This window comes from Microchirus variegatus, assembly GCF_963457635.1.
Source record: "Microchirus variegatus genome assembly, chromosome: 10".
NCBI lineage: Eukaryota > Metazoa > Chordata > Actinopteri > Pleuronectiformes > Soleidae > Microchirus > Microchirus variegatus.
The window spans coordinates 23,287,371-23,306,548 of NC_139811.1; the positions used below are offsets into that span (position 1 = coordinate 23,287,371).

The following is a 19,178-nucleotide window of genomic DNA, read 5'->3' on the forward strand; positions in this document are numbered from 1 at the left end:
TCCCATTCCTCACACACTCATGCTTTTGGTGTCTCCTCGTGTGTGTCTATTACCCGTGGCAATAAAGAGAAGGGTTTGTGTTGTGGGTGGGTCATCTGTAGCTTTGAGGTGACAGATAAGGAAGGACCTACCCACACTGTTACTGCCAAAGCCAAACAGAAAGATTTCTTCTTCTTTTTTTTTTAAAACAAGATTATTTTAATTGAATCTATAGAGAATACACAACACATTAATAACCCACAATTAGACTACAAAACAAAACAAAAACAGAGAGACAAACAAGCTCAGCCCCTTCAAAATGAGTCATACATAAATGAAATGTCCACATCTTCAGAGTCAACCACAACTAGACAAACAAATGAAATGGAATGAAAGAAAAAGGCTTATAACCAGGTTTAAAAGTACATTTTTATGCAGCCAAAGCTTGTAATCGTTCACCCCATATGGTACCATGTTCATTTAATTTGCTCATTTTAGTTGTTTTTATGTCCAAATAATCATAAATTTTTTGTTCTAGTGCAGCAGTAACTTTGGTGGACGCTCAGATTCCCACTTTTTAAGTATTAACTCCACATGATTTCTGCTGTAGGTGGGGTTAGTGTGGATGAGGGTAGGGTGAGAAAACAGGACATGTGCAGAGAAGTGTGGGGAGAGAGGGCAGAGCAGTGCAGGCTGTGGGAAAGACACAGACACACAGACAGACAGACAGATAGACAGAGGCTGCGCCACAGAGTGAGCGTGCAAAGGCCCCCACACACACACACAGAGACACACAGCAGTGGCACACAGAGAGAGGAAGTGTGATTATCAGCCTGGGAAATGACTTTGTAAATTTTATTTTATTTTTTTGTTATTATTAGCTGCTTGTTTTTTTTGGAGACCAGAGTGTTCTTTAAACAGACATGAGCGGTGATGGCAGCAAACCACGCTTTGTGTCAACCTTCAGGATGCAGCTGAAGCCACCACCACCACCACCACGTGCATCATCTGCACCAGGGAATGAGCCGAGTACTGTTGACCCCAGGGCCTCAGACAGACGTACTGACAGAGGTAAGAGCTGCGGGGGAGAGACACAGAGACACACAAGGTCCGGGAGAGGAGATGAATAATAATGTTATTAATGTCAGTGCTAGAACAGACAAGCCTGAACAGGAGAACTCATTCTGTGTGCTGCAAAAACAGAGGGCTTTCAATTTCTTCTGGTTTAAAAACAGCTGATTTGGATTACTTTAAACACTTCATGTTTGTTGCTCTGAAAAGTTAATATCCAGTGTTACGTTTTCCCCTGAGTTTATATGTCCAGATTGTTTTGATTACATTTATGAGGCCCTGCAGGCACAGACTGTTGTGTCCACTCTAATTATTCTTTTTCATCATCTTTTTCTCTCACTTACTTTTAATGAGTGCACTTTTGATGATCTTGCCTCTCACGGAAACTCAACAAACTTGTTTTGCACATCTGGACCTGTGAAAATTCTAATGTGACCAAGTCAGAGTGATACAATACAGTTTGCATTAATTATAGTTAAAAAAAAAAAAAAAACGCATTCACATTTTGCGTTCCCTCTGGCCAAGCAGCAGGCTTCCACCCAGTCACCCAGATCTGTATGCGGGTATGTTTGCAGGACTAGCAACACTTCAGACTTCCATCCCATCGTCTCCATCCTTTTTCCATCTTCTTATTAGGGCTAGTGATTACCCCACCTACTGATAACAGGAAGTACATTTTCAGTAACAAACATTGTTTCCTTTTCATGAAGCTTTCATGGTGTAGTTTTGCTGGACTCAGATATAATCAATTATTGGTGGATTCTCTCCAGGGCCATGCAACGGCCACTGCAGTCACTCCACACCCTGGCATCCCTGGGGAGTGCGAGGGCGAGATTATTTTTGCTTCCACTTCCAAGTGCGTCCACAGTGAACATCACATTTCCTATGTGCTTCCACATCCCGTGTTTATTTTGCACTTATAATAGATGTGTTTGGCTTTTCCTGTGACAATCTGACAACATAAAACAATATTGTCTAATGTTTTGTTTGGACGGCTATAATTGTGCTGTTGACAGAACCGAGAATATCTTCTCATATCCGTTATTTTTAGCGTTAACTGAAGGTTGAAAAATGGACATGGCCAAAGTGTGTATCTAAGGTGATACTAATAGTTATATGTATTTTAATTATAATCACCTTTTCACCCTAAATCTCTTTGTAAATCCAGTTTGACATTTTGAATATTGCAAATAAAGTAATTCCCATGATGGACAGATTTGTTTTCCCTCTGGTTTACAGTAGTGTTTGAGAGTCATGTTGGTTTTCTAAGGTCACTGTTTAAAAAAACCTGGCTTGTCACACACCGTCTTTGAAGATAAAGAATTCAAAAAGCCTTGTGTTGATGGGGGAATCTTGTGATGTTTGCTGCTGATGTCATTTGTCAGTTATGCCTGTTGGCCATTGTCAGGTGAAGTGTGCTGACAGTGTTGAAATAGGGTAAGCTACCTTTTGAATGTTTAATTTTCAAAATGACTTTCAGAGAAACCTGTCACGGACATTATTCTCAACCTGCTAATTAAGCGCTTGAGATTTTTGGAGGTCAGCAAAGGGGTCAGTTGTGAAAATCCACCTCGTGGTGTGTTTGCGTGCAAAGCTGCAGCTCAAATCATCCAACTCCACTGAGGAGTTTTCAAGTGTCTGTGCTCAAAGAACACAGCATACAGTTAATACTTCAGCATTGTAAAGTCTGGGCTCTAAAGGTTGATGGTAAAACGCCTGTTTTGTTAAAACATAACTAGTTCACGGTCAGTGATGTAACTCACATTATTGGAATGCACAATCAGGTTATGGTTACAGTAGGTAAACCGTGCTGCACCAGCAGGCATCTGTGATGATAGTTAATGACTGATTAGGTCTTTTCCATGACGATTAGTCCATTAATATTTAGATTAACATATTTTTGAGGGGGAATTTGCCAGAATAGCTGACAATATCAAAGTTTACTTACAGAATGAATGGACGACAAATGCACAATACTAAATCCAGTTTAGGAACAGGATTTACACTGTTGTCAACTCACACAAGGAAACAGAAGCAAAATGTGTGAATTTACATAAATCAGTAATACTCAATACTACTATTAGGTACTATCTACCTCTGTACATGGAGCCTGAAGCAAGGCCACAGATTATCACTGTGACAAAATTGTAGTAGTTTGATGTGTAAATCCTTTTTTCTTTAAGCCAAAAAGACAAATTAGGATTAAGAAATTCAGCTGCAAATGAAGTGAACCCTGGTGTTTTGTTGCTTTGTCACTCTGTGTCTGACTCCTTACCTCCGCCAACCTCATTTTCAGGGTCCCTCAACCGTCTGGATCCACCTGTCTTCACAGAGCCTCTGGAGGACCGCTGCGTGAACGAAGGGAGTGACATCACATTGCGAGGGGTTATTGCAGGAAGTCAACCTATCAAAGTGTCATGGTTGCACAATGGTGAGCAGAGACAGTATAAGTAAACAATTGCATCCTGTTTGTTTCAGCAGAAAAACTATAGCCTTCAGCAGATACAAGAAGTAAAAGTAAATACATTTAGAATTTCCTTAGCATTGTTGAGTGTTTCTAGTTAGTTTGTTTGCTTCTATGGGCAGGTGAAGTGGCACGTTTTGGGAAACACTCTTTCGATGGCAGGGAGGTGAATTTCGTAGTGCGGGAGTGTCTGCCTGAAGATGCTGGTGCTTACACCTGTTTGGCTGAAAACAGTGCAGGCAAGACGTCCTGCTGCGCTGCTGTGTGCGTCAGAGGTGAGCAAGACATGCAGCACTGACCTGTGGTGGAGGTCAGGGACAATTCATGCAGATGTCATCCAAATATTTCAATAAGCAAAAAAGTATTCTGTAGTAGTAAACTTTTTCTGCATACACATTGATTTGCCTTTTTCATTGGTACCAATATTACCAATATTTTGTGAAGGCAACCTGATTACAAATCAAATAAAGTTTTTTTTATGAAACACGTTTAATAAGAGCATGGAGTTTGGATGTTCTCCCTAAAACTTTCTCTGGGTTCTCCAGTTTCCTCCCACAGTTTAAAAACATGCAGATTTGGGGATTAGGCAAATTGGACACTCTAAATTGACTGCAGGGAAAAGATTGAATTGTTGTTTGTCTCTACGTGTCCCTGTGATGGACTGGTGACCTGTCCAGTGTGTACCCCGCCTTCTGCCCTATATCAGCTGGGCTTGGCACCAGCGCCCCCGGAGCCGCATTTTGGGATAAAGCGACTGAGAAAATTTTAACAAGGCAATTAGAGATGGCAGTCTTCACCCCATTCACGCAACAAGGCTCTGGCGGCCTCTGCTGGTCAAATTGGCAAGTGCAAGTGTGGAAGCACAAACAAACAAACAGACAGACATAGATACACAGAGCCACCAAAAACAATAAGTAAAAAGAAGAGTGCTGTACAAAAAGACATAATTAGAAATAGATTAATAAAATAAACTGATTGAAAGAAAAGAAAATGCATAAAAATGGGATAGATTAAAGCCAAGTACGTGCAAAGGTTGAAAAAGTACACTACAATAGGACTGAAATAAAATAAAATGCACTTTTGTGCTCATTGGTGTGCGTTCATCTTGTTTTACACTTACCTGCCACTCCTTTTACAAACTGGTCTGTGGTTTGCTAACAGTGTAGCATACCTCATTTGTTTACATCTGACCTCACTGTGCCACTCCTGTTAAAACGCCACGCCCCCTCCCTGGGGGTTATGACCCCCAGTTTGGAAACCACTGATCTACAACACATTATCCTATGTATTCTAAAGAGCCTGCTGCAGTGCATTTTCTAATGTGAGGTTTCTCATTCAGCTTCTCCTCCTTTTCCTCTCACTTATAACCAATCCAGACTTTGAAACTATCTGTAGTGTCCAGAACAGCGTCTCAAAGATCCCCATGAGTGCATCCAGGAGCCTTGTGGAAAATGGAAGGTCTTCACTGTCTCCCAAAGATGATCTGCAGGTGTTCAGTGGATCTATTTGTACCTCCCAAACAGGACATAAGCAGAGTCCAGTCTCATCACCAAAAGGTAATCAAACACTGACAAATTTAACACATAGACTCAAGGGATCTGTCCAGTCATGACCATAAATATGTCCCCGGCATGTTTCGGTTCAGCAGGAAATCTTCTAAGCCTCTTTGCCATTGTTGAACTTCTTCAGGATATCTTATATCTATAAATGAAAAGGAAACACATCCTTTCCAGTGCCGATTGTGATTGGCTGTCAGGCAGCATGTATACTGAACAGGAACTGTGCTGGACTTCCACAACAGTGTAGCTTTCTGAACTTAGCTTACAAAAACAAAGAGTCATCAGACCAGTCCCAAGAGAACACCATGTAGGGAAGTGGACAGTGTATGGGACAGTAAAACCTAAGTGAGCATGTAAAGCGATAGCAATTGAGAGTGAACAGAGCCACACCTCTAAACTCTCCCACTAAAACATACCTGCTCCTCATCTGTTTCTGCAGAAGTTGTACCAAAGAAGCGAGCCAACTCCGGGAAAGGTAAGAGACACCTGCTCACTGCACACATGTCTTTCCATCATCTACTTTCGCTCATGTAACTTAGAGTCTGTTTTTTAGTGTGAGTGTGTGTGTGTACTGTTGTGTTTTGAGCTGGACCTACACCTTCTTTATTCTCTGGTCTTGCCGTTTTGTTGTCAGCTTCTAAGCTATTGTGATGCCTTGGGAACTTTACCCTTGGGTGTATCCTGCAGCAATATGGACATGCAACGCTTTAACAATAAGGTCTTTTGTGAGTGTGGGAAATATTGTACTCAGCAAAGACAGCAAAGATTATTTACCTTTAAAAATGATGGCAGGGAAACAGGGAAAAGCAATAACTGGCTGTATCAGATTGTCCAGTCAAATTGACCATCCTGATACCTCAATATTTGAATACCAATAACAAATTCAACTTATAGGTGGGATGTAGCCATCTAATGTAGAAGCATGATGACATTACATATATTTGTAAGGCTCAAAACAGTTGCTCTGTTTGCTTTCTTCAAGGAAAATAGCTGAGTAAATAGCTCCAGGTTGGTAAAACATGGCAATACGGAGCATAGGTTTCTTTGCTTAACGTTTGATTACACAGGGACAGGTTGTACTTGTGTGCTGTGTGGGTCATGTGTTTGGTTTCATCTTTAGACACTTGAGTTGGCTGTGTGCTATAATAATAAGGGTCTCCGGGGAAGTGGTGGAACAGTAGATGTGTCATGTGTCTTTTATCTTAATGTCACACATAATGGCAAACTGGATCATTTCCTTTCAGTGATGTGTTGAATAAAAACCACACACTGCAGTATGAATGTGAGCAGATCTTGAATCAAAACACTCGCTTTATTTTTACTTTGCAGGTGCACGACCATTACAATTTGAAAATCCTCCACAGCACTTTGAGGTGAAGGCGGGGCACACTGCCCGTCTGTTGTGTCTTTTCACCGGCAGCCCTCCCATCGTGTCCTGCTGGATCAGAAACAAAGAACAGGTGTTGTAATTTAAAGGCAAGTTTCCAAAAAAAACAAAAAACTCTGTTTCTCAGTAGCTAATACACTCACTCTTTTTTTTCTCACGCATGTTAATCTTACAGATAGTGGACGGTCCAGAGCTGTGGACAGAAAACACTGATCAGAGCAGTTCACTGGTCATAGCAGAGGCTAAACCACAGCACACAGGTCGCTACACTATTGTAGTGAAGGACCGCAAGAGCTCAGCGCAACACACGCTCACCCTTTCTGTCATAGGTAAGACAACGTCTTTGCTCTTTCATGGGCTTATGAGGTACTGACACATCACACCACTAGCACTGCCTGAGACTTGGATACTTGCCTTCACTGAAAACATGGCTGCCAAAAAACTATTTTAACCACATCAAGAGACTCACAAAATAAAATATAGGCCTGCTTCTAGTGAAATACTTCCTGTGGAAGTGCTGGGATGCATTTTCAGTGATGTATCCTGGGGTCAGCATTTGTTTTCGGGTCTATGAGAACGCCATACACCCTCGCCCAGGCCACTGAGCTGGGGGTGAACAGCAGCAGTCGACCATAGGGCTCCCTATTCAGCCAGAGACAACTAGTGACTTTTTCTGTGGTGTCACTGATATATTTGATGACCCTCTTCTAAGCCAGCCCCACTATCCCTAGCTTGGTTAGGACTCTGCAGAGACACCGGCTGGCAAAGAACCGACATCCCATTTCAATTGCCTCACAATGGGTGTTCTGAGCCGGGGCCCACGGTTGGTGTAGTGGTTAGCACTCTTGCCATTGCAGCAAGAAGACCCGGGTTCCTGGGTTTGAGCCCCGTTTGGAACAACTTCGGACTGCAAGGAGTTGGCGTGTTCTCCCCATGTTCTTTGCGTGGGTTTTCTCCGGGTTCTCCGGCTTCCTCCCACAGTCCAAAAACATGCAATATTGGGATTAGGTGAATTGGTCACTCTAAATTGACCGTATGTGTGAGAGTGTGAGTGAATGGTTGTTTGTTTCTATATGTGGCCCTGCGATGGACTGGCGAACTGTCCAGGGTGTACTCCGCCTATCTCCCAATGTCAGCTGAGATAGGCCCAGCACCCAGCATCCTCCTCTGGTGGAGGATAAAGCGGTAGATAATGGATGGATGGATGGGTGCTCCGAGCCTCCTGCGCTCTGCGTCTGTCTGCTCTTGAGCCTCCTCTATGTGCTCTTCCTAGGGTACAGCGGCCTCCACCATGATCACCTGTGCTCTGGAAAACATAGCTGCTTGCTCAGATCAACTTGAGTTGCTTGAGTATCTAATATCTTAAGAACATGATCTCTGCTTGATTGCATTTTTTCACCATTTATTCCCCCAAACTACACTAAAGTCCATACAGATTGGTGATTTTCGCATCACGGCTAACCGGATTTCTTGATCCACTGCTACTTCAATTAGTAAGAATAAATGTTTAAAGGATTTTTAAATACGGTTTGAAATCATGTTTTTAGACTTAGATTTAAGCTTAGCAAATAAGGCTTACAGTAGACAAATATCCCTATCCATGTCCTGTAAGCTAACATTGCTGATGTTCTCAATGGATTTTTTGTGGAAGAGTAATCTGGTTGCAAATTAAGGCTAAGTCTAATGATGCGATACATTGACAAACATACTCTTAAGATTATGTGTACATTTTAATATGTTAGCCTTTTGTTGGTAGCTATGTTTTAACTGAGAGCAAGCCTCCATGTCTAAGGTTGGTTACAGGGACTATGTGTCATCCACACTTCAAAAAACCTAACTTGTCACTTAACACACTTACTTCATGGTTCTTTGTTGGTCTTTGATCATCTTCCCACCAGAGAGGCCACAGCCTCCCGCCTCCTCCCCCGTCATCTCCTGTGTCACTGCCTCCAGCCTTGTGCTGACCTGGTCAGGCCCCTGCTACGACGGTGGCAGTGCCATTTTGGGATACGCAGTTGAGTTGAAGGAACAAGGACCCGCAGAGGCTGGGGACTGGCGAGAGGTCACTGACCAGTGCACGAGCACGTCGTACAGAGTGTGTGAAGGGCTGCGGCATCAGCGGGAGTACTGCTTCAGAGTAAGGGCCTTCAACAAAGTTGGAACAAGTGATCCAGGACCAGTATCACCAGTGGTTAGGATGGAGCAGAGAGGTGAGTTGGTGAGGATTATTTAAACCACATTTTGAAATGTAAGAGAATATAATGAGGCTAAAAACAGCTGTCGTTTCTGTATGCACAGTTTCAGCCAAACCGCAAGTAGAGGAAGCCCATAAACTCCCTACCTGTGTGACCATGGACTCTTCCAACAAAATTAAAGACCACTACATTATGCAAGAGAAACTGGGAGTGTGAGTATCTGCCACCTAAAGCTTATAAGCAAGGTTTTCTTTACCAGCCGTATAAAGCATTTTCTTCACAGTTTGGCATTGACAAGAAGGTTTGACATTTCAAGAACAAGTCATGCTCCTTTTAATAATGTTGTGTTATCTTGAAAAGGGTAAGTCCTGCCAAGAGGCAGAGGGAGGATTCAAACATGTACATGTAGTGACATGATTCTTCCTTAGTAAGACCACAAATGTACAACAGTTCTGCAATGCAAGGACTGGAATCATGAGCGGTTAGAGTTGCTGTAATAAAAACATGTCAGATGGAATCTTATGTTGTACCTTTGATTTGTTCTCTTTCCCCTTTGCTGTGGGCTGCCCATGTTCTTAAGCTTTGATAACCTGGGAAAAAGGGTGGACTGACTTCACTGCACAACTACACTTTACGATGACATGAGATTATGAAAAACGTGTTAAACTTGAACCATTTGTTTCCTCAGGGGAAAGTTTGGTCAGGTGTTCAAACTGACCCACAAAGTGACAGGACAAGTGTGCGCCGGGAAGTTCTACAAAGGCCGACGCTCCAAGGAGAGGGAGGCCGCTCGTAAAGAGATAGAGCTGATGAACTATCTCCACCACCCCACACTAGTTCAGTGTCTGGGGGCATATGACCACAAGCCTGAGATGGTCATGGTCATGGAGTTGTGAGTATCCTGACATTGCTAAAAGGATTAGTGTGGAATGTTTAGGGGGAAATATTGGCAGAAATGAACAAAAGCAGCTGTGATGAGTTGCTGTACAAACCAAGGACCATTCAATTTTACCTCATGTGATTGCAATCTGCACTATCACCCCTGGTGCCACTAAATGCTACACACTGGTCCTTGAAATTATAGCAAGTGCACATCTAGGGTGTGGTAAAAGCAAAGCATGAATAAGACTTCCATCTCTGCGGTTTGTCTCTCTGCAGTATCGCAGGTGGAGAACTGTTCGAACGCATCGTGGATGACAACTTTGAGCACACGGAGCCTGCTAGTGTGCACTACATGCAGCAGATCCTGGAGGGGGTTGCCTACATGCACGGGCAAAACATTATACACCTGGACCTGAAACCTGAAAACATTGTGTGCGTTGACACCACTGGCACCTCGATAAAGATCATTGACTTCGGATTAGCCCAACGACTTGGTTTGTGAAATTAAAGTTACATTTGTTTGTGTGTGTATGTGTGTGTTAAGTACACCCTACATGATTTAAATTAATTTTGGGGACGCCCTCATATATTTCTTTGCAGACATACAGAAAGCTTCCCAATCATTTTGTTCAAGACTATTACTGCTCTCCCCTAGTATTTGTGTTGTGTTGTGACGTGTTTTTTTCCTTGCACAGATGCTAACACACCTCTGATGGTAATGCAAGGGACTCCAGAGTTTGTGGCACCTGAAGTGATCGGCTATGAGCCTGTGTGTTTAGCCACTGATATGTGGAGCATTGGCGTGATCTGCTACATACTGTAAGTCATATTCTTATTGGAACGAAATATTGATCTACGGGCAGTGGCCTGTGAGTTTAGCTTAGCACACAGACTGGAGACAAGGGGGAAACAGCTGACTGTGTCTGACACATAAGTCATCACTGTGGTGGAGCTCCTGTAGACCGTTTACAGCTCAGCTTAACAGTTTCAGTTCATTGTTTACCCGCATTCCTGCTTTGGTTTCCTCTCGCTGTATAGTTCCTCTCTCATAGTATCACTTTTCAGCCAAAGCAGAAAGCTGTCGTCCAAAGTTAGCAGGTAGATGATGGAGAAAGTGGAGCAAAAGTAGGGGCTTAAGAATCATCTATCTACCTCAGGTGATGAATTACTGTTTAGACTAAGTAAATATTTGACTTTCAATCATCTGCTGAGCAGAAAGGAATAATAATTGTGCTCAGTTTGCCTAATGCAAAACCTTAACACTTTGTTCCTCAGTCTGCTGCAGAATTTGCATAATGACAGGTGGATTTTACAAGACGACAGAAGAGTTGTCATGACTGAAGCTTCATATTCACTAAACAGTCAGCAGCAAGAGATTAAGTCACTCTTTCTGTGTTGTTCACATCCAACATAATCCAATATACACACACCTTATAATCAGACTTTAAATCAAATTTCCCCATTCTGATTCTGTCTTTGAACTACGGCAGGCCTTTTGACAATGTCTATCTCCCCAAATGCATTGTGTTGTTATCATGTGATTGATATTAGATATCTGTGTTAATGCAGCGGGTGCTGCCGGGATCCCCGCTAGAGCTTAGATCGGGGCCCAAAAAGTCAAGCCCGACCCTACCCGAGCCTGGCCTGACACATTAACTGTAATTACAAGCCCGAGCCCGATTTAAACCCGACAATTTTTTTAATATGTGAGCCGTAAATGTACACGTATGTCCACCCCACAGCGGGAGCTTGTTGTACCTTCTGCCACAGTCTAATTTACAACAATAACAGATCCGCATATGTTGCTAAGGACAATACTCTTCCTGGTTTTTGAATGATGCGTTCACGGCCGCAGGTTTTACCCAACAAAGTGGCCAATATGTGTAGAGGTTGCAACACACAATACAATGACTGGTATGCCTTCCTGTGGTTTTCAGACTGAGTGGAGAGTCTCCATTCCAGGGAAACAGTGACACAGAGACCCTGGCCCTGGTCACAGCTGCCCAGTGGGAGTTTGATGAGGAGAGCTTTGATGAAATTACAGATGAAGCCAAAGATTTCATCAGTTGTCTCCTCAACAAGGACACCAGGTGGATTTATAGCTGCCATTTAACATTTACCATTTACCATTTTCACTTAAATACTGATAAGTGTCTCTGTGGTTTTATCAGGCGAAGGATGTGCTGTAAAAAGGCCCTTGCTCATCGTTGGATGGCTGCATTTGACTCTGAAGATCTTGCCACCACAAAGTGTCTGTCCAAGGAGAAGATGAAGCGGTTTCTAGCCAGGCAGAAGTGGAAGGTAACACATTTCTACCACTCCACATACATGGAGTGTGTTGGTTTTACTGTGTAAAACTACTTTCTGTCTGAATGTTTGTCTCATAGAAAGCAGGTAAGGCCATGCTGGCCCTGAAGAGAATGGCTTTACTTTCCAAAGGTGACAGCTGTTCATCTCCTACCAGCCCTGGAGAAAGTAAGTCACTATCTATCACAGCCATTTCCCCAGAATAACCTGGCTATAAACTGATTTTGTTTTGTTTTTTTATTCTCACTGTGTCAGACTCACCTCTGAGCCCAGAAGCAAAGCATGCACTTAAGTCTCTCGAGCAAAAGATGCAGGGACCACCACACTTCACCCAGCGTCTGGAGGACCAGACAGCAGTTCAGGGAGCCAGCGTGTCGCTCTCATGTCATCTCACAGGTAGATACCATCATTTTCCTTTCTAACAGCACCTTAATGGTTTTTTTCTTTGTCATAGTATAAAAGGGATAGTTGCACAAAGCCTTGTGAGGTTTTTAAAGCGTAATTGCACTGAAATAAGATCCAAAAGCTTCAGAGCAGACAACACATTGACACTGAGTAGTATGTAGAAATTGGATCACTCATTATGTCAAGGACAAAGACCTGCACACAATTCCTGAGTGATTTTGGTTTCAATACATTATCTTTTTTACTTTATTACAGATCTGTCTCAATTTCCTGCAATAATGTTTAAATGTGTTGTCTTTTAGTTGTTATTCGCTTCTATGACAATGTTGTATGAAGACATTTCATACCATGAATTATATAATTGTCACCTTCTTCATTTTCACTTTTTATAAATACATGCCTGTGAAGAGACGAGTTGAGACCTGGTATACGTAAGCACATATGAATGTGAATAGCGTCGCTTCCTGCCAAAATGACATTGTTTTCATTCCGACTGTTGCATGACGTCAGTTACTGGAATTGTTTACTTATGATTTAATGTGAACCTGGCCTGTCCTCGCCCTTACCCTCCATTTATGCAGGATACCCTGACCCAGAAGTGGTGTGGCTGCGTGGGGAGGAGCCTTTAGAGGAGTCGCCCGCGGTGCAGATAGAGTACGACGAAGACGGCCGCTGTAACCTGGTCCTCGCCAAAGTCAGCATGGAGGACGCCAATGTTTACACCTGCAGAGCCACCAACGACCATGGAGAGACATTCTGCTCGGCCAAGCTCACTGTTAAACTGTAGCTCCACTGTAGTTGTATAAACCACATATATGAATATGAAATATGTTCTTGAGTGCCTTGAACAGATAGCTGTATTGTACATTTTTGCTTAAAGACAAATAGGGATTAAAACAGTCCATTCTGTTCAGTGTGAAAATGTATGAACAGATGATTATTATTACAGAGGTAAAATATATAAATAAAAAAATTAATGTCATTGCATGATTCTTTTTTTTTTTTTTTTTTTTTTTTTACTGAGGGACATTGTATAGAGAGAATCCGACCGGTGTTTTTCATGTAATTTAGCCTTTAATGAATATAATTGAAAAAAAATTAAAGCAATTTTTACCTTTAATAATAAATGTGTGTAAAGTGTGTATAAACTTCACATATTGGTTCAAAATATCTTTGTGATGTTCATTTAGAAATGCATGACCTTTTATTGATATCAAAAGACACATTCAGACACACATAACATTGATGTCATGATGTCTTCACCATAATGAATAAAACAAACCACCATAGTCTTCAGTCCTGGATGCCTCTGTAGTCCACGAGCACCATCGAGACATCAGCAGAAGAAACTGACCTTCTTTATATTGTTTTTATTCTACTTTCTTCAGCTAAGCAACAGCACAGACGGATATTATTTAACTTTATTACAAAAATTAAGATTAAAACAGCAAAAATTGACCTCTAGCAAAAGCAAAGAAAGGCAGAGTCTGCACAAAAGGCAGAGGCTTGCACATGCAAGAATGGAGGTTAGTTTTCCTCGGCTGTGAAAATGATTTTGCTCATAGCACGGATGCACTGCAAGCCGTCCGGTTCTGCGATCTTCAGCTGAGTAAGAGGCGGAACGACTCCGCTGGTGAAGTATCTGAACGCAGGACTTGGGGACTGGATGGCTTCCAGAAAAACCTTGGAGACAAACATAAACACAAAGTAGCTGTGAGATGTAAAAGTGACCTTATTGATCCATGTTTCTATTAATGTGTCATGCTTACATAATATATATGAAGCCCAAACAAGATTACAAGATACCATTATTTAGATATGGAAAATACATTACTAATATTAAACAAGTAAATCTTCCTCGTGTTTTTTTCCCCCGGGCTTTAGAAACATTAGTAGCAAACTTATAGATGCTGAACTTCATCAGTGCACAGAACATTATCAGGTTTTGACAGACATTTCATTCACTTTTGGGTGTTTTTAGTTCACCATAATGACGTTACTATTGGAAGAATTGTTCCTTTTTCTCAATTTTGGCAAATGTACCTAATTCATACATCCTATTTACATTTATGCATCCATATATTTTTCATTATACACACATATTCTTATAGGAGGGGGTAAAAGGTCTTGGAATATCATGTATATACTCAGCATATATTACCCTCTGAAGTTTGCAGGTGAGCTGGAGCCAAATCCCACTGACATTACATCATTCCAATCCAATACAATCTAACTTTCAACAAAGTCCTGCACATCGGGGATTCATAAAATATACAAACACAAGACGTAAAAACAAACAATAAAATATGCAATATCATTCATACAGTCCATACTCAACTCAACCTAAACCTGATCTGCCTGTTAGAGGAAGCAGGACTCAGAGTTCAAACCACAAACCTGCCTGCTGTGTAGTGAAACACTTGTGCCACCTTGTGGCACACTACAGTGCTGACACTGTGTGAAAAAAACAAAACTATTCCTTTCTCAATCCTGGTCCTGTGGAGCCACTGTCCTGCATGTTTTATGTTTTTCCCTGCTCAAACACACCTGACTCAAATGGTCAGCTCGTCCGTAAGACGACCCATTTATTTGAATCTGGTGAGTTGGAGCAGGGAAACACCCACGAGTGAAAAACCCTGCTTTAAAGCTACATAAAATTGAATAGAATTCTGAATAAATGTTCACTGTTACATCATTCTACCACAAAATAATTATTATTCCATGTTTCATTGGACAATTTAAGGATGTTTTCATCAATTAATTTCAGTGAAAAAAAATATTAAATTGAAAAATCAAACTCGAATTCAGAAAACTGTCAGCACGAGTTCATCATTAGCATTCATACAGATGACTCTCATTAACAATTACAGTCTTCACCTTCTTCCTCTCCCTCACCTACACACTCTATAGGTTGATTGGTGTGATTGACAACCACCTGTGTCTGGCCATGCTGCCTGTGGACTGGCCAATCAGCAGCCAGGACACACTCTACAATACGTGTCAAACTCAAGGCCCGGGGGCCAGATGTGGCCCGCCACGTCATTTCATGTGGCCCATGAGTGATTAACTGGTCTTAGAAATCTGTGTTAAAATAGGTCTATGCTGCTTTAAGGCATACATACAACATACAACATAAACTACATTTCCCACAATGCATGTAGAAAAATCAGTGAGGGATTTTTGGTTTGTTTAACGGATCTCATCAGCATCATATATACTAATGCAGTTACTAAGATGTGTTCTAAACGCACAACATGTACCTTTACAATGTCCTCTGTGTCCTGTGCTGCGTTTTGGAACACAGAGCCACAGTGCTGCAGGTATTTTTCATACAGGCTGACTGTGTGGGTATCCACCTGCTGGAGAGAGGCATCACCAAGCTCCGCCTTCTGCAGGTTGACCAGGAAGTCAGTGTTGACTGGGCCGCACTCGATGAGACTCACACTGCGGGACAAAGCGGCGAGTCAGTCGTATTAATCAACAGTCTGTGCAGCGGAATGTAGCACAGTTCCAAACTCACTGGATATTGAAGTGTTGCAGGAGAACAGCCAAACTCTCACACGCTCCTTCTATTGCAAATTTGCTGGCACAGTAGACCACATTAAAGGGGAGACCTATGAGAGATAGTGAAGTTTCAAGATGTGTTATTTTGGCAGTTTCATTCATGACGCACATGTGGAACACTCGTGTCTCAACTGTTTGCTTGTCTCACCGTGAAGCCCTCCAGTGCTGCCGGTGACAAGAATATGGCCTTGACCCTGAGCCTTCATCTCCGGTAAGAAGGCCTGGATGGTCTGGATGGTACCTAAGAGGTTGACCTCCAGAATCTTCCTCATCGAGTCCGGAGACTGCAGCTCCAGTGGCCCCATCAGGCCCACGCCAGCGTTACACACTGCAGCACATGACGATAAGGTCATTATGACGCATACATTGCGATCCTGATTTGAACACAATGTGAGGAGGATTTACCCAGAATGTCAACTCGCTTCTCCACCACCCTGTCCCTCGCATCCAGAATAGACTGTTGGTCCGTCACGTCCATTTGGAGAATGTCCAAAGTGTCCTTGTGCAGGCCTTTCACACTCTCTAAAAGACGCTCCTTCTTGCCCAAATTCCTCATCGTAGCGTAGACTAAGCAGAAAGCGTCAGTTATGTTTTAAAGGTCCATTGTGTCACTTTGAACTATTTTTACTGGAAAAAAATAATTGAATACTATCAATACATTTGTCTGTATATCTGTAGAATGCTGGTGTTTTGGTGAGGTCGCCTTCTTCCAGCGGCTTTGAATCTTACTACACAAACAAAGAAGAACTGCTCTGTCCACATAAGCCCCATGTCTAAACCAACAATCGACAAAGGGAACAGAGGAATGGACAGAGAGTGAGAGCATAAGAGTTGGGAAAGAATATTTCCCTGCGTTCGTGTTGGTTGAAGGCCACCATAGTTCCCTGGGATGATTAGTAAAAGAAGGGCTAAGTGGAGTGGTTTGTCACCAAATCTTACACATGACATGTCATCAGAGCTTAAGGAAACACTTTGGATTGCAGTAGCAGTTTTAAACTGTAGTTGCATATCGTCCCAAATAATGTTTAATGTAAAAACATTTTTTTAAGTTAAGTATCATACAAAACTCACTAATGCTGTACTGCATTTTATGGAATAAGAAGCCAGTCATGTAGCAGCAGAGCATATCAACACAGACGCTTCAGTTAATGTGCACTGTCTAACCACAGTGATTCCACTCGTTTCAGCCGAGAAATCAGGGATGAATCTCGATCTTGAAACGTCCAGCATGCCTTGAATCAATTGCAGATAGTCGCAACATGTCATGCTGGTGGTGCAATGGTCTAGAGAAAGTTTCCTTGGAACACTTTAGGCCCCTTAGTGCCAGCAACAGTCTGAACATGGTCAACAATCTGAATATTGTTGATGACCCAGTGCATCTCTTTAAAACCTGAGGTTTTCTCATCTTGCAATCAATGCACGATCATACACCAGAGTTCACATTTGCAAGATCTGACCCAGGGTATAGGCTCTCTAGGAAACAGGATTAAAGACCATTGTGGTTTAGATGTGAGCTGTTGTTACCTTTGAACTTTTTGTCAGTGTCAGATGCCAGCCGGACAGCCAGGCTGAGGCCGATCCCCGAGGAACAGCCCGTGATCAGCACCACCTTCTTGTCCATGGAGCTCGGCTCACCCATGTTCTGAGTTCAGCTGGTGCAGAAAGGAAAAAGACACCTATAAAATGAAATGGGGCCAGGCAGATGGATGGAGGCATGTGAAACCTCGTCTTCTCAGCATTGACACACAATCACAAGGCCAGTCGATTCTAAACATCTGTTATCGGCCACCTGGTGTCCTCCCATTTTATCTCACGTCCTTGCTACTGTGGTTTGAGTTCTCCTTTTTTTTGTTTTTCTGAGATGTGGGAAAGACTTAGTAGAAGGTTTAGTTGTTGAGCCCAAACACATGAGCACTAGGTGGCAGCAAATCATACAATATAACAGTCCTGCACTACAGCATTATGGATATCTGAGTGTTTGAAGGACCATTAACACAGTGAGGCTGAAAAATGGTCAGTGGGAAGCACAAATATCAAGGGGTCAAGGACAGCAATCACTGCCTATAGAATCAGATTGAGATAACACACACATGGAATTTGACAGTTTGTTCACTTGTATGTAGAAACAGGACAACAAAAGTGAATAATAAGTTAAACAACTGGAGCTTACTGATTACCATTCAGTTTTAAAATCAAGTTCATAAGCAACAGTTGGCATGTCATCCAGCATTGTCTTGACTTCACTTCCTTGGCTGATGAAAGTTACAAAAAGGTAGATGGAGGAGATTTGAGTTTCAAGTTTCTCACGTGTGCTGTTCGAGGGAGTAAGAATGAGCTTCCATGTTTAAATATTGTTAAGACAAAATGTTTGGTGAGTCGGTGGCTTTACATTCTGGAGACACAAGGACTCAAGGTGTGTGTTTCATATTCTAAATAATCGTAATAAGTCACATGTGATCACAGGGCTTAAGAAAACTTACTACTATTTATTTCAAGTAATCCATCTTATCAGTTATAATAGCAGGACACCACGGTGTGCATGTGGCAAAGATTCCACTAGGTGGCAACAAAACTTCAGGTTGAGTGCTTTTTGCTCCTCTGTGTTTCGTTAGAGTTCCCAGAGATGTTATGTAGATTGAAAAATAAACAATGTGAGAGTTGATGGTTTCTGTTGAGAAACAGACCCTGTGTTTATGCTGATGTCGTGAACATGAATAATAACATGAATATTTGTGCCCACAGTTTCCCCCACATCACCATATGCTGTACATATATTGCCACTTTATTTCTGCATTAAGGGGTTACAATCTCGCATGCATCTCATCTTAGTTTCCATCCAAAAGGAAAATAAATGAAAAAGAATAAAACAATTCAATAGTTCGGGAGCATGATTTGAAAAGAAAAAAAAAACAAAACAAAAGACTTGCAAACGGGAGCAAACCAAGAAGGAATTTCCTGCCATTTTGTTGCATTCCTCCCATTGAGATGGCATCAGTTTGGCTGCTGTCCCTGAGTCTGTGGGACAGATAACACCAGGCCTTGAACCTTCTTTAAATATCAACATCTCCCAAACATTGTTGAAAAGCTCAAACTGCTCGAACTGAATTGTCAGCGTATCCATCTACTTATTGTCATGTATTTGTCATACACTTCAGCATAGATACTGTACTTGTAGAGGAGCTGATGAGGCACATTCATGTTTTTTGTTATAAATACACAGGGGAAAAATCAATTTCAGTCACAGTAGAAAATACTAATTGACTCTATTCTGCATTGGTTTCCTTTCATTTCCGTTCTCTTTCACCTGAGCTGCACTTCATCACTTCATTTTCCCTGAGTCTGTCCTGACAGCATGGTACAGTCTG

The 19,178-nt window shown here is 42.0% G+C and overlaps 2 protein-coding genes across 2 annotated transcripts; one reads left to right on the forward strand and one right to left on the reverse strand.

Annotated features, from left to right (window-relative positions):
- Positions 1-902: 902 nt before the first annotated feature.
- mylk5 (myosin, light chain kinase 5) lies at positions 903-13,036 on the forward strand (the record flags this gene model as incomplete). Its single annotated transcript, XM_083895888.1, has 17 exons — positions 903-1,050; positions 3,347-3,481; positions 3,637-3,789; positions 4,891-5,070; positions 5,513-5,548; positions 6,403-6,533; positions 6,636-6,789; positions 8,359-8,670; positions 8,759-8,867; positions 9,344-9,547; positions 9,814-10,031; positions 10,233-10,356; positions 11,475-11,627; positions 11,709-11,838; positions 11,925-12,012; positions 12,100-12,240; positions 12,831-13,036. 17 exons carry the CDS (start codon positions 903-905, stop codon positions 13,034-13,036), a joined length of 2,622 nt encoding a protein of 873 aa, XP_083752014.1.
- A 740-nt stretch (positions 13,037-13,776) lies between these two features.
- On the reverse strand, positions 13,777-17,434 carry hsd17b1 (hydroxysteroid (17-beta) dehydrogenase 1; the record flags this gene model as incomplete). The annotated part of the gene is made up of 6 exons (XM_083897066.1): positions 13,777-13,932; positions 15,510-15,693; positions 15,770-15,863; positions 15,962-16,141; positions 16,219-16,380; positions 17,338-17,434. The coding sequence occupies 6 exons, from the start codon at positions 17,432-17,434 to the stop codon at positions 13,777-13,779; spliced, it is 873 nt and encodes a 290-aa protein (XP_083753192.1).
- Positions 17,435-19,178: the final 1,744 nt, after the last annotated feature.